This window comes from Leishmania martiniquensis, chromosome 30 (genome assembly GCF_017916325.1).
Source record: "Leishmania martiniquensis isolate LSCM1 chromosome 30, whole genome shotgun sequence".
NCBI lineage: Eukaryota > Euglenozoa > Kinetoplastea > Trypanosomatida > Trypanosomatidae > Leishmania > Leishmania martiniquensis.
In genome coordinates, this window is record NC_090165.1 from 186096 (window position 1) to 199894 (window position 13799).

At 57.9% G+C, this 13799-nt stretch overlaps 2 protein-coding genes across 2 annotated transcripts; both read right to left on the reverse strand.

Moving 5' to 3' along the window:
• Positions 1-142: 142 nt before the first annotated feature.
• LSCM1_03680 (uncharacterized protein) lies at positions 143-2641 on the reverse strand (the record flags this gene model as incomplete). The annotated part of the gene is made up of 1 exon (XM_067321213.1): positions 143-2641. The coding sequence occupies one exon, from the start codon at positions 2639-2641 to the stop codon at positions 143-145; it is 2499 nt and encodes an 832-aa protein (XP_067176581.1).
• A 7179-nt stretch (positions 2642-9820) lies between these two features.
• Positions 9821-12571, reverse strand: LSCM1_03681 (uncharacterized protein; the record flags this gene model as incomplete). Its single annotated transcript, XM_067321214.1, has 1 exon — positions 9821-12571. The coding sequence occupies one exon, from the start codon at positions 12569-12571 to the stop codon at positions 9821-9823; it is 2751 nt and encodes a 916-aa protein (XP_067176582.1).
• Between the last annotated feature and the right edge of the window lie 1228 nt (positions 12572-13799).

Below are 13799 nucleotides of genomic sequence, written 5' to 3' on the forward strand. Positions count from 1 at the left end.
AGGAGAACTGTGAGGGAGTCTATCATCCCTGCGGTGGAATCAGCACCCGCAGGGCGAGGAACGGAGAAAGGCAGATAGCACAAGCACAAGCTGGCGCAGGCCACGCACCATGCCGCCTCGGGGTCGCTCGGGCTCTTGCCCTCTACTCAGACCCGGTCCGGATAATCTCGAGCAGACTGTTCACCTGGTTCTCTTTCAGAGCGTTGCGGCAGCTGGCGATCAGCTGCGCGCGTGCCGCACCAATGCGGACCATCCCTGCCTGCTGGATGCACGTGTTCACCTCCTTCAAGGCCTGCTTGAGCTCCTCGTAGTTGCTGACTCGCTTCGCATTCTCACCGAGTAGCTCCTGATCAACGTCATACAGCGCCGCGTACGATTTCTTCATGGAGGCTATGTCGCCCAACAGCCGCGCGTCCTCGGCACGCCCGAGCAGCGCCTTCACGATGGTAGCTGCATCCGCCATGTCGGTCGTGAGCTTCATCCGCACCTCGTTGAGCTCCTCCACCCTGGTGAGGATCGCACGTAGCCGCTCCAGCTCGAGGGGCATTTCGCACCGAACAGCCGCTGGGTCTGCCTTATCCTCAGCCCATTCGCCTTTCATGTCCTCCACGAAGGCACTGACAATCGCCGCACATGGCGCCAAGCGGTCCGACCGCAGCGTAATCGTGTTGAACGCCGCACCACACGCGGTACCGTTGTGCACCTCGATGCCGAAGCTGCTCCCATCACGGACGTGAATGAGCTCCAAGTGAAGCGCCGGATCAGTCGGCGTGTTGGTGTCAAACAAAGTAACGTCATCCGGTACACAGAAGGACCGCCGCAGCCACCCCTCAATCACGTTGAGGCAGAGTGACTCACGCCACTGCAGCAACACGCAGCCATTAGGCTGCTGATAGGCGACTGGAGGTCCCTGCCGCTGACGCAGCTGCTCTGGTGGAATCCTGTCGGGTAGCCGGTACATCACGAAGCGGGGAACATGGATGGTCACTTCATGTATGTGGTAGTTGTCGCTGAATGGCGAGCCTACAGCCACCGAGGCGCTGATGTCGAGCGGGACGTCCTCGGGGTGGGCAAAGCTGCACACGAGTGTGTCTCTGGGCTCCGCATTCACAAAGCCTATCGTGTCTTGCTCTGCCGCAGTGGCCCACATCTCGCACTGCAGGAAACAGCTATGCACAACGATGTCGCCGCGCCTCGCCGCTTGCCCGGTCACCTCCACACGAACCTCCACCTCCTTCGTCGCAAGGTTGGCCGAGCAGCAACAGCGCACCTCTACGTCCGAATCGGGCATCGTCGCGCCCGCCTCTCCGGCGACTCGTCGAGTCAACTTTTGCTCGAGGCTGGCGAGCTGGGCAGTCAGCTGCTGCTTCTCGTGCACAAGCGCCTCTAAGACCTGTAGCTGCCGCACCTCCACGGCCTCCTCTTTGCGCGTCTCGAGCAGCGTCAATCCACGGACGGTGCCATCCACAGTGCAGATGACAGGCAGCGGCACACCATTCTGCCGGTAGTCTTCCGAAAGAACTGCCGCCACAGCGCTGGAGTAGGTGTCGCGGAAGAGAACGCTACCGCCTTTCTCGAGCCCGCCACCGCCAGCGCGATCTGTGCGCACCTCCACCCGCCCGTTGCTCCAGCCTATCACCAACTCTGCCACGCCGTCGCCGTCCACATCGCAGAAGGCGGCGGATACAGGCACTGACTTGCCCTTCACTCGCCACACACGCTCGCCGCGCTCGTATATGCCGACGGTTCCGTTCTCCAGCAAGTAAGCATACCGGCCGGCACAATCAGCCGCGGCAGCCTCCGCGTCTGGGGTCCTTGGCGGCTGCCACAGGGGTACGAGCTTCTGCACTCGGTCTACCTCGTGCATCGACGCGATGGCCTCCTCGCCATCGTACACGCGCACCTCGAAATCCTCAGAAGCCACGAGCAATGACAGGGGAGCAGATGCCGAAGCCGGCAAAGAAGTCCATGGCAGGAGGGCCATAGCCGTCACCTGGTCACCCGTCACTGTCCAGTACCGCTCGGCCCCGAAACGGTCGAAGCCGAATATGCTGCAGTTGCCACCGACGACAGCCAACGGCGGCACTTCACCAGAAGTGCCCCTCGGCTTCATCACAGCGCCGCACACCACCGCCTGGACCCCGTCCTCCACGTCCTTGTAGAAGACCTGTTTCTTTTGCTCCACATCGTACGCGAGTAGGCTGGCGGTGGCACCGAAGAGGAGCACGTCATACGTAGCAGCGACATCGGGGCTCCCGGCATCATGGAGCTGGCCCGCCGCCAACGCCGTCGGGGCCTTCCCAAAGTTCAACGTCTGGATGACAGACTCGTCGTCCAGCCCGAACGTGGCGCCGGCACTCGCTCGGGCCTCACCTCGCTTAGCAGAGCGCTTTGCTTTCGCGGTGTTGGTGTTGTTGTTGTGCACAAGAACACGCTGGCCGCTGCTGCCGAAGGCCAGTGACACGGCAGAAGCTGGTGGGCGTACGGCTAAAGCCTCCGCAGCAATGGTGACCTCGCGGGCAGCCGCGCTGCGCAGAAATCGGCCTGCAGCGACGCGGTCTGGTAGAATAGGCGCGCCAATGTTAAACTCGAAGGCATTGTCGAGCCGAATGTGGTTGTTCGTGTCATGTACACCCGCCATCTCGAGACGAGGGCAGAAAAATCGGGGCGTGGGAGAGGGGCACTCCACACCCGAAGCACTGAAAGGGGGGAAGTGAAGGCAAGGGATGGAGAGGCGCACCTCCGGTTGGAGGAGGGGGAGAGGAAGGGATAGAGGGAGAGCGACCGGTGTTGGCTCGCCCACCTCACTGTTCCTCTGCCTTCTCCCCGCTTTCACACGGTGAACAAGGAAAGCGGGGGACGCAATGAGCAAACAAATGTCACGTGCCAGACGACACTTAGTGGTGGTGTCACGCGCCCTCTCTCGGGTTCAGGAGAGCACAGCAGCGAGCTTGCACGGCAGCCTGCTCCCTCCTGCGAAAGTAACGAGTACGCCGCTCTTTTGTGCGTACGTGTACGTATGTTTACGAGCTATAAGGGAGAGACCACATGCAGTGCGGGGTGCTGTTTCACTGGCGAACAAAACAAAAAGCGCCGCGCTCCCTTTTCTTTGCGCCTGCGTTTAAGTGAGTGGAGGGTGTGGTCGCTTCTCTGGCGTATCCGCGGCTGTTCTGCACCCACCTCGTTCCCTCTAGCTGGGGCCCCAGAGCACCTGAGACCACAAAGCCTTTGTATTTCTCCCTTCCTCTACGCCAACGATGTGATCCACCTTTGGACGCAAACTTTAGCGTCAGAGGCGCAGACAGCGTATAGCGGTGCGGGCGCCAATACTAGACGGGAGACGACTGAGCTGCGAGGGGAACCGAATGGCGGCTGCAAAGATGATAGCGCTCTCTTGATGTCAGGCAGGAGGGCGCAAGAGCAACCGAGGCGAGAGAGAGGAGGGAAGGGAAGGAGAATGTTAAGGGAAAGAGAGAGAGAGGCAAAGCACCTCGTGCACCACCGAAGCGAGCGCGGCGCTCGTCGACCTTCACTCCTCTCGCTGAAGGAACAGCACGGCTTACCGGGTGCTGTCATGATGAGCACAGTAAGCACTGCTGCCTCGCCGTCGTGTCCAGCATGCGCGAAAATTAGCGCAATATTCTCCTTGCGAGACGCAGCCATGCGCGCGTGCATTCGACGACAAAGGAAAGACCCAGTCATCGAGAGTGGAGGCCTGTAGACGCGCACCAGGGGGCGCACAGGGGAGTACACGCTAGGGCAGTTTCATCAGCGTCGGCCGCCCGCTCCCGAGGAAGCGCCGGCCCCAAGGTCAACTCCCCGCTACCATCCGCACCACGCCCACGCTTGGCATTCTTTCAGAGCTGATGGTGTGCGGAGCAGTCCTTTTTTTTCTTTTACTTCCATTAGTTCGCTTTTGTTGTTGATTTTGTTGGATGTGCGGAAGAGGATTACAGATAAGGAGTGCGGATACTCATACATGTTCAGGCGGCGAGCTGGTGGTGAAGCAACGTGGGGGGGGGAAGGGGAGGGAAGGGAGAGAAACACACGCCAAAGACATAACAAAAGGAAAAGGGAAAGAGGAGACATGTAAAGGAAAAAGCGAGCGTCGTTAGAGAACACAGGATGGAGGCCGAGCACCGCTCAAGACAGCCCTTGAGAGACGGAGAGAGAGAGACGCAGACGCGAACGCCAAGAGAAGGGGGTAGACAAAGGAATCAATGGCAGTGGAGGCATGAGCGGCAGATGTCCGTTGGCATCACTCCACTGCTACACCAAGGAGTCGGGGGGCGCACAAAGGCTTTGTGTGCTGTTTGTGAGAACGCACCTGCGCATGTGCTGTTTTTGAGGTTAAAAAAAAAGAGAAGGGAGGAGGCAGCCCCTCCCCCGGTTGCCCTCTCTGCACGGATGGCCTCGGAAGACTCTCTCCAGCTCTGCCTCTCCCGCGCCCCATTCGAGCCTGATGGAGCGACGTCCATTGGTTTGCTCCTCTTCCGCTGGCTTGTCCTCCACTTCGTTGTATCAAGCGTCTCTCTCTCCTCCTCCTCCCACCTCATCCCTTTTTTTCTGCCTTTGATCCTTCACAAGCAGCCGATGCCGCTCAGCAGAATGCATCCGTGAAGAGAATACGAAGGGCACGGGGAGACGGCAGGCAAGTGCACCACGCAGCCCCCTGCAAGCGTTTTTGGCTTCCTATTTTTTTTCTTTTGTGTGTGTGTGGTCTGGCCTCGTTCGCATATAGAGGAAGGGGAGAGAAAAAAAGACACGGGGGGGCGTAGGGGAGGGGCAGATGAAAGAGAGAGAGGGGGAGGGGAAGAGGAGGTGTTTCCCTCGGCAACGTAAGAGCGAAAAGACCGCCAATACAAATGATAGTAACAAGAGCACATTACGCTGGCACCTGCAACGACGACACAAAGGGTAGTGGGGCACTGAGCAACGAGAAGGGGAAGAGGAAGCAGCACAGACAGCGCACGTGAAAGGAGATAACGGGAATGGCACGCAAAACATTTTGACAAGGAAGAGCCGCATATGTTCGATGGTTGCGCGGCGAGCGAAGCCGACGGGAGAGAGACGGGGAGAGCACGAGACAATGATAAAACGATTAAATGAGAGAAGTCTTGAAGGCTGCACCTGCCGCTGCGTGAGATGAACCGGACCTACCCGCGACTCACACCAAACGACTGCTCCATGTGAGAAAGGAGGCGCGGACTCTCTGAGGTTGTGGTGGGAAAGTAGTGACAGCGGCAGGAGAAAAAAAAAAGAAGAGCGAAGACGCGAGGACGCGAGGACGCGCATTCATTCACGAACTCGTCCACTCTCTTTTTCACCTCCCTTCGCTCACTCTTCATGTAGAAGGGGGAGGGGGGATGGCAGTGCATGGCATCAGGCCCCAGTACCCGATCTGCGGAGAAGCCGCACAGCCCCTCTCCCCCCTTCCATCAGGGCCATCGCGGAGCTGCTCCAGGCGCCCACACAGAGCCATCCACCTACGGCGTGGGCGAGGTCAGAGCGATTCCTCGTTACGGATGTCGGTGGTCAGGCTCTGGCTGGCGCTGCGTCGAAGCGGCCTGTGGCAGTGAGCACGTGTGCACCATTCACGCGGCAAGCAACGTGTCAGCGTGATTCGTACGTATCTCCTCCGGTTCTCGCTGACTCCTCGGGGTAGGGGGCCTGAGCCACCCTCAGGGGGAATGCATCGGGTGGTGACCTGCGCAGCGAGGGCGGGTAGAATGGGAGATAGGGGCCGTGCCCCGATGACTGAATCGGCGCATGGCTGTCGCACGCGTGTCGACTGCTGCTTTGCGCCGCCATCGGATCGGATCGACGATCGGCCGCATTGGGTAGCGCGCAGCTCATCCTCCGTAGTGAAGCGGACGTGTAGGGAAAGAAAAATAAACTTCTCTTGTTGGATTGCCTCTCTCGCTGATGTTCTCTCAGATGCAGACGCACAAACAGACAAAGGGAAAGACAAAGGCGTGATGAAGGGAAAACGGAGGAGGAGTGAGGGAATGGGCAAGACGAATGTGGGGTGGAAAGGCGGGAGGGGGACGGCGAAAGAGAGAGGGGGGAGGAGAGGAAGAAAAAGAGGGAGAAGGCGAGATGAGCTTCCAGCAATGGTTATGCGCAAAATCAAATAAGGCAGGGCCCCGAACGAGGGCAAACGAGATATACACTTGGAAAGGATTAAAAAAAGGCGTACACAACATGTACGACGTGTGCATCGTGTAATGCTCGAGGTGCACTATGGATGCAGTCGCAAAGACAAGGGAAAAGGAGGGGATCGGCCACACAAGCGAAGAGGACGCACAGCCAAAAAGAGGCGGTGATGCAAAGAGAAAAAGGCCAACCTCCAATAGCGCGCAGCAATTTGGAAAAAAAATGAAAGATATATCAGAGGACAACAGTGTAAGAAGCGGGAGAGGCGGAGTGGATGCGTCTAGAACATAAGCACAACGGAGAGAGGGGGGAGGCAAAAAAGCGGGAGGAAACCCCCTGAGGTCAGCGAATTGGAGAGAGAGGTGACACTCTATGAGAGGGAAAAGGGGCCCCCACTTGAGCTTGTGGAGAGCCACCCTTTGCTCACACTTCTCCCATCTTTTTATACACCCCGCGCACCCACCCTCTCTCTCCCCCCTCCATGCACACTCGTGGGCCTAACCATCCACCCACCTTCTTACAGCGGCCACCCTCCCCTTCCCCGCCCACCCCCTGAAAGGCCCTACACCATTAGCGTCGCTCAAAATGGGGAAAAAATTAGTAAGAAAACGGCAACCCTTACTAGTGCTGCGCAACCGCGTGCGCGGTAGAGGTGGAAAGAGGGGGGAGGCTGCTGTGTACCGAAAGAGCCATAGGTGAAAACGGGGGGAGGGGTAAAAAAAAAGTCCGAGCTGGAGGTCAAAGAGAACGCAACAAAACGGGTGAAGACGAAAGTAACACACACATGTACGCACGTTTATAGATAGGCATCCCGCATACGTGGAAAAGGGTGCGCGCACACATACAGAAGGTGGGAAAAGGTCGCGAAATAGCTGAGCATTTGGAGGAAAGGAAGACCAAAACAGACAAAATGAGAGACGAGTGGGGGGAGGAGGGCAAAGGCACCCCACACACGCACACATAGCAGCAGCAGCAGCCAAGCGCACTAGCAAAAGAAGCAGAGCTGAAAGTTCCGCTCTGCGTCCCGCTCTTTTGCGCTCCGCTGGAGTCGACACAATAGAAAAGGCGGAAATAAGGGGGTAGGAGGAAGCAAAGAAGGCCGGTGCACGGAGAGGAGGTTAGGGAGAGGTGACTCGATGAGAAGCACGTGCTGGGCAGAGAAAACAAGTGAGAGTGAACATGCCTCTGCGCGAAGGCCCATCTCACGGGCGAATCGTGCATAGGTGTGTGTGTGTGTGCGTGTCCAGTATCCCTCGGTAGAAGTAGCGAAGAAGGGACTACGGTCAGCGCACATTTTAGCGTCGCGAGCGAGCAGCCCGAGAGGAGCAGGGGTCGGGAAAAAAAAAGATGGGTGAAAGGCGGAAGGGGAAGGCAAACGGCGCAATACGAAACAGAAGCAATCATATTTGTTATGGGGAAAAAAGAGGGGTAGAGAAGTACACGCACACATACACATACACATACATGCATATATATATATATGTATATGCATCCGCACTCTCAGGCAGACCGCTCAAGGATAGAAGAGGGAGAAGAGAGAGCGCAGGCGCAGACGCCCCATCTTTTTATTCGCTTTTAGTGCTGCCTTTTTTCTCTCGCTTCAAAGAAAAGAGCAAAAAGGGCGGCTCGGGCGCTGTTCTTTGCAGAAACTGTATAGAAGCACTAGCAAGGCCAAAAAAAAAAACGGCATGTCAGCGACAGACGTGCACACACACACACATACACAAAACACACACCCTAAACAGATTACAGACACAAGAGAGGAGAGTCACCATTCATATGTACTTAGAGTGTGGCGGCCTTTATCTAGAACAGCCACGGTGCATGTGCTATGGCATGCCGTGCGAGAAAGGCCCAATCACACCACAGCGACGGTTGATCGCTGCTCGACTATCTCTATCCCCCTAAACTTTCGGCATCCACTCTGGGTGCTTCTTCTTGGCGACAGGTTAGCTTTCATGTCGGCTCGCGTTTTTTCCTCTTATGCTGCTCTCTCGCGAGTCCACCTCACCCACCCCAGGAGGCGCCAGGGTATAAAAGATGGGGAAAACGTCTTTCAGGGGGGGCCACCTCGACCTTCGCTTTGGGGCTCATCTCGGCCGGGGAAGGAAAGGGAGGGCGGAGGGGAAAGGCGAGGAGGCAGCTGTCCTTCTCCCTCGCGGTCTCATCCTTTCGCAACGGGCGATACACACGTCCCCACCCGACTTGGCGTCCTGTGCGAAAGTGCAGAGACGCGATCGAATCGATGGGAGAGAGAGGAAAAGAACGAACTGAGTCGCAGAACAACCCGAGCGATACACATAGAAAGGCGGGAGCAACACCCAGCGCGGTGCATATGAGGCCTCGAAGGGTCACACACTCTCTCCCATTCCTGTCCACTTTCGCATCCTTCCCTGTCCTTCAGCTCTCTCTCTCCCCTCCCCTTCGTCGTCCTCCCCGCCTGGTGCGAAGTGCGTACGCATCGACGCCAGTAAGAGCAAGGGGGAGAGGGGAGGAGGATGTCAGAACGTACCCGCAGCGTGGAAGGAGAAAAGAAGTAAAGAGCAGCACATCGAGAGAAGAGCGCACGAAGGCGACAAAGAATGAGCGATTTTGTTTTTCGCTCATCACGCTCGCTTCTTCACCTGTCGTACTCATGCGTACACATCAAACACGGGTGCAGGGGGGAAACAGGAGGGGACTGCGTGCGCCAGAAGCACAGGAACAGCGGTCGTGGTCGTGGCGACAGCGTGTCGACACCCGCCGCGCCTCTTACAAGAGGGAAGGAGGGAGGGGGGCGCTATCCATGCGCTACGGCCCGAAGTTGCCGCCCAGCGCTCCCCACAACGGAAAAAAAATGAAAAGTACAAGAGAGAACTCAGCCTCGTGAGTGAGGGAGGGGGGTAACTTTGAGCAGCCAACGCGCGAGAAGCAAAAAGAAGGGGGCGAATCTACGAGCAGTAAAACTGGATGAAAAGTGGGAGAGGAGGTGGAGAAGGGCGCAGGACACGGAGGATGAAGAGGGGAAATGGTCACGTGAAGGTGTAGCGCACACAGAAAGCGAAAGAGCGGTGAATGTACACATAGGGGCAGATCCATATATATATATATATTACTACGAAAACGAGAAAACTACGCAGAGTCACGTGCACACAAGCGTGCGGGTCGGTCACCACCAACCTTCTAGCAGCATTAGGACGCCGTCTGCTGTCAACAGTACCGGCCATGCACACAACCAATCGTTCTAATGAGGCGTGAGGGAGAAGAGCGGGAGCAGCACTGCAGCACTAACACCTCGCACACACATACACCATCTGTAGCACCTAAAAAGGGAGAAGGGAAAGGCGTTTAGCCTCTTCTACCCAAACGCAAGCACCGCTTTTCGCAATGCTATACAGCGCCACTCTCAGCGCTTCGCTGGAGAACGCTCAACACTCTAGCTGTAGAAAGCGAGCACGTGCACACACACGCACACCTTATGGCAAAGGGGGGACGACGCGATCGACTCCTGCAAAAGAAAAGATTACGAGAGGACGAAAAGAGCACATCAGAAGGAGGTGAACGTCGACAGCATCGCACAGTTGAGTGAACGGCGCACGACAACTACAGTGCACAGCCTCTCAGCAGCGAGACCCAAACGTACGTGTATACAAGCACATCGCGCGGGCTGCACCTTGTGATCGCTTTACAGCGTGGAGCCCGTTGCCCGTGACGCCGCCGATGGGCGCTTCTTGCCGGGGGAAGAGGTGCCATTCGGTGTTGTGCGGCTCGACTGGTTCCCAACGCTAGAGCCACGGTAGATCGCCGAGCCTGCCGGCCGCAGATCACTACGCTGTTTGCTGGGAGAAGGGGCGCAGAGGCTGGCGCGGAGATGAACGGGCGTATTGAGAGTGCGCGACACCGGGCTCGGGTTCGATCGCCGCTTAGGCGCGGACTCTCCAGTCGCAGCGTTCCCAGCCATCAGCGCTCGGTGGCGTGGCGACTTATCTTTGTACGACTGCGCAAGCCTCTGTTGCCGCTGAGCTGGCTCCGGTGGCGACTTCCTCTGGCCCCGCGCGCCGCTGCCGCCACCACCCTCTTCTCCCACCACCACTAGCGAATCGGACTGCAGCGATGTGGCCCCAAGGGCACACCCGCGCGCGCGGTGTGGCCGGCCTCCGCTCAGCAAGGCCTCCGGCAGCACGAGAGATGACGCATGCCGACTGTCCGTTGACGCACCTTCGCTGCGCGGGGACGACTGTGGAAAAGGAGCACTCGTGTGCCTGGTGGCCGCTGCGTTTTTGCAGCTTGGCGTCTCGCTTTTGGAAGACGAAAGGTTGCTGCTCGTGGTGCCGCCCGCCTCGTGATCGCCCGTCTCTTCCTCGCATGGGTATTGATACCTGGCGAGGCTGCTGCTGCTCGGGCCTTTCTTCATCTCATCGCCCCTCTTCGCCTTCGCAAGGGCAGCGGTGTCTAATAGAATGGAGCGAGGATGCTTGCCAGGGTGCGGGTTCGGCAGCGCCGGCTCCTTTGCCTTCAACGGAGGGTGCGTAGCGATGGGTGTGTGATTAGCGCCCTCCTGGAGCTCGCCGGCAGTCTGAACCCGCGCCGCTGGGCCGCTTTGTCCAAGGAGCCATGGGTGCTGACGCAGTTGTGAGGCGGTCCACCGATCTTTGATGTTGGTCTTGGTGCACATGCGAATAAAGTCCTTCGCGCCATCGGAGGCACTCGCCGGAATCTGATCCTCGATCTTGGAGCTGATGATGGCGAACATCACGGCCATTTGATTGTCCAAGTTCGCGAATGGCGGCTTGCCAGTTAGCATCTGAATGACGCAGCATCCCACTGACCACACATCTGCCTCAAACGAATATCCGGAGCAGGCGATCATCTCGGGCGACATGAAGCTCGGCGTGCCTTGTACGGACTGCGTGATGAGGGTATCTGCCAACTCCTTGCTCTGCCCAAAGTCACCAAGCTTGAGCTGGTCATCCTCTGTGAGGAAGAGATTGTCGCCCTTCAAGTCGCGATGCAAAATGTGCGAGACGTGCAGGTACTCGAGTCCCTCGAGTAGCTGAGCTGTATAGTCACGCGTTTTCTCCTCGGAAAGACCGCCGACACTAGCCACTTTGTTGCCTACAGTTCCGCCGCCCACAAACTCCATGAAAATGCGAAGAGAGTTGCCCTCGCGCACCGCGCCGAGGTACGTGACAACGTGAGGATGGTGCAGCCGACGCATGACGCGAATCTCCGACTCGAGCGCAGCCAGCTGCTTCTCCACGTCCTTCGTGAAGTCGTGTGGCACGATGATCTCTTTCACAGCGATGATGTTGCCACTATCCAGGTCCTTGGCGCGATAGACATCGCCGAAGGTGCCTCGCCCGACACGGTCCAGCAGCTGGACACTCTGCACGCGTGGCCGCTGGTCAACGGGGTCGCTTAGAGGGCTGCCGCAATCAGTAGCGCAGCCCGCAGAGGAAGCGTTAACGCCGAGCTGTGGTCCCTCGTCGCAAAGCCGCGCGGCCGCGGAGCTTGGCGCGCTCTCCGCTGAAGCAGGCGCAGCGGCAGCCACGAGTCGTATAGAATTCGTCCGCGCACCTGAGGAGGGAGGTGAGAAGACGACCACGGACGTGTCCCTCTGCGGTGCCGCAGCCGCTACGCGAGGCGCCGCCGCTATTCCCACTGCCACATCTGCAGTGGTACCGTCGCGGGCCTGGTGCGGCGCGCCGACGCTAACGCCGCTGTACGGGTCAATCCCGCCAGCGAAGATGCTACCAAAGCTGCTGGAGTCCTTGTGTGGAGGCGGGGGGTTCGGCTTGCGGAAACGGTTCGCCCATCCAGTAGCAGCGGTTTTGTTCTCAGTAAGGCCAGTAAGGCTGCAGCTGGGCACACTTTCCGAGATGGCTGTATAGGACAGACTGCGACTTGAGCCCTCCGTTTCTGCGGAGTTCGACGACGCATCGGAGTCGCAAGCGTAGAACGACGGATCATCGCTGTAGCTGAGGAAACTCTCCTCCACCTCGCGACTGCTGCCGCTGGGAAAGCTACGACGAATGCGGGCACGAGATCCATGCCCTGCCCGTGATGCACGGCTGCGACTCATGGAGCTGCTCACTTTGCGGCCATGCCGTGGGCGTCGATGATCAAAGAAGGACGAAATCGAGCCCTCTGTCTGCTCCTCTATGGCGACACTGCAGAGCTCACTGCGCACCTCGCTCACAGAAGCCTCACTCGGGATACTAGCCGTGTTGAAGCGCGAAAGCAGATGGGGCGGTCGGCTGTTCTCGCCGCTGTCTAGCGGCACCAGCTGCATTACACACGCCAACGGATTCTTGAGGGACTTGACGATACGCCGTGAGGTGGTGCAGCCGCGAGACATGGAGGAGCTGCACTCTGTGGCGAAGTCCATATCGACCCCGCTAGGCCGTGTGTAGCCTACATTTTTTCGGGAGTGCATGTTCACTGGCACGAGCGCTCTAACACAACCAAAAAAAAAGACGACTTTCGAAGACAAAAAAACGCCCCTTCAGGTCGGCAAGCTACACCACACCAAATGAAAAACAGGAGTCCGAGAAGGCAGGAGAGGGGGGAAGAAAGGAAGACGAGCGCGTCCGCGACACAGACCCGCACAAAGCAAACACGCAGGAACGTGCGGATGCACAAGCAGGCGCCCACGTGTCCCCGAGGTGTGTGTGTGTAGCCGAAGGTGCGTCTGAATCGGCTTGTTCGCTTTCGCCCCCTCTTCGGGGTGCTCTCGTGCTGAGTCCGCGAGCGAGTGGCAGGTTACTGAAGAAGCGGCAGAGACTCGAGAAGCAAGAAAACGGCGACGACAAGGAGGTACCAAGGGAGGAAAAGATGGTAGGGGAGCGGAAGAACAGAAAGGAAGGGAGAGGGAGAGCAACACAGCTGATAGTCAAAGTGCGCTTGAGGCAAGCAAGCGAGCAAGAGGTAGAGAGGCAAGGCCAATAGAGAAAAGGCAGACGCGCACACGGGAGTGCGGGAAGGCGGGGGAGAGAAAAGAAGGCAGTAATTGTAGTAGTACGGGAGAGCACAGAAAAGTGTGGTAGAGAGAGCCACACAGTCAAGCGATGGAAGGGGGAAAAAGAGCCGTCCAAAAGAGGGCGAAACGGGAGGAAGAATCAAAGAGAGGAGGGAGAGGGAAGAAGGGGCGAGAGAGACGTTTCGCGGCAGGGCCAACAGTACTTAAACCTCCACCACTCAGGACGAAAACCAAAACTCTCTCACGCCCACTCACAGAAGCGCACACGCAGCAAAGGGAGCACACAACGAAGAAAAGGAGGAAAGAGCGGCAGTAGCAGCGAATGAGGATGAAGGCGCAGAGGAAAGTCGAGAGAGAGGGGGAGGAGGGGGGCAAGAGGAAAAGAATGTTGGGGTAATGTGAAAAAAAAAGCGAGAAAAGGAGGGGGAGAAGGACAGGCGAAGATGAAGAAAAAGCAGAAGAGGGGGTGGGAAGACAGCGATACGCAAGCTACGCCGTCGTATGGGTTGGCGTAGGTGACGCCGCTGAGATGGGAAAGGGGTCTAGCTTGTGTCTTCTCTTGCCCGCTACTCTTACGCCCCTTGGCCCACACCCGCACTACACACGCACGAAAAAAAAAGAGGAAAGTGAGGCGTGTGCGACCGCAAACTAAAAAAAAAGAGAAACGATGAAAAATGAGAGGAGA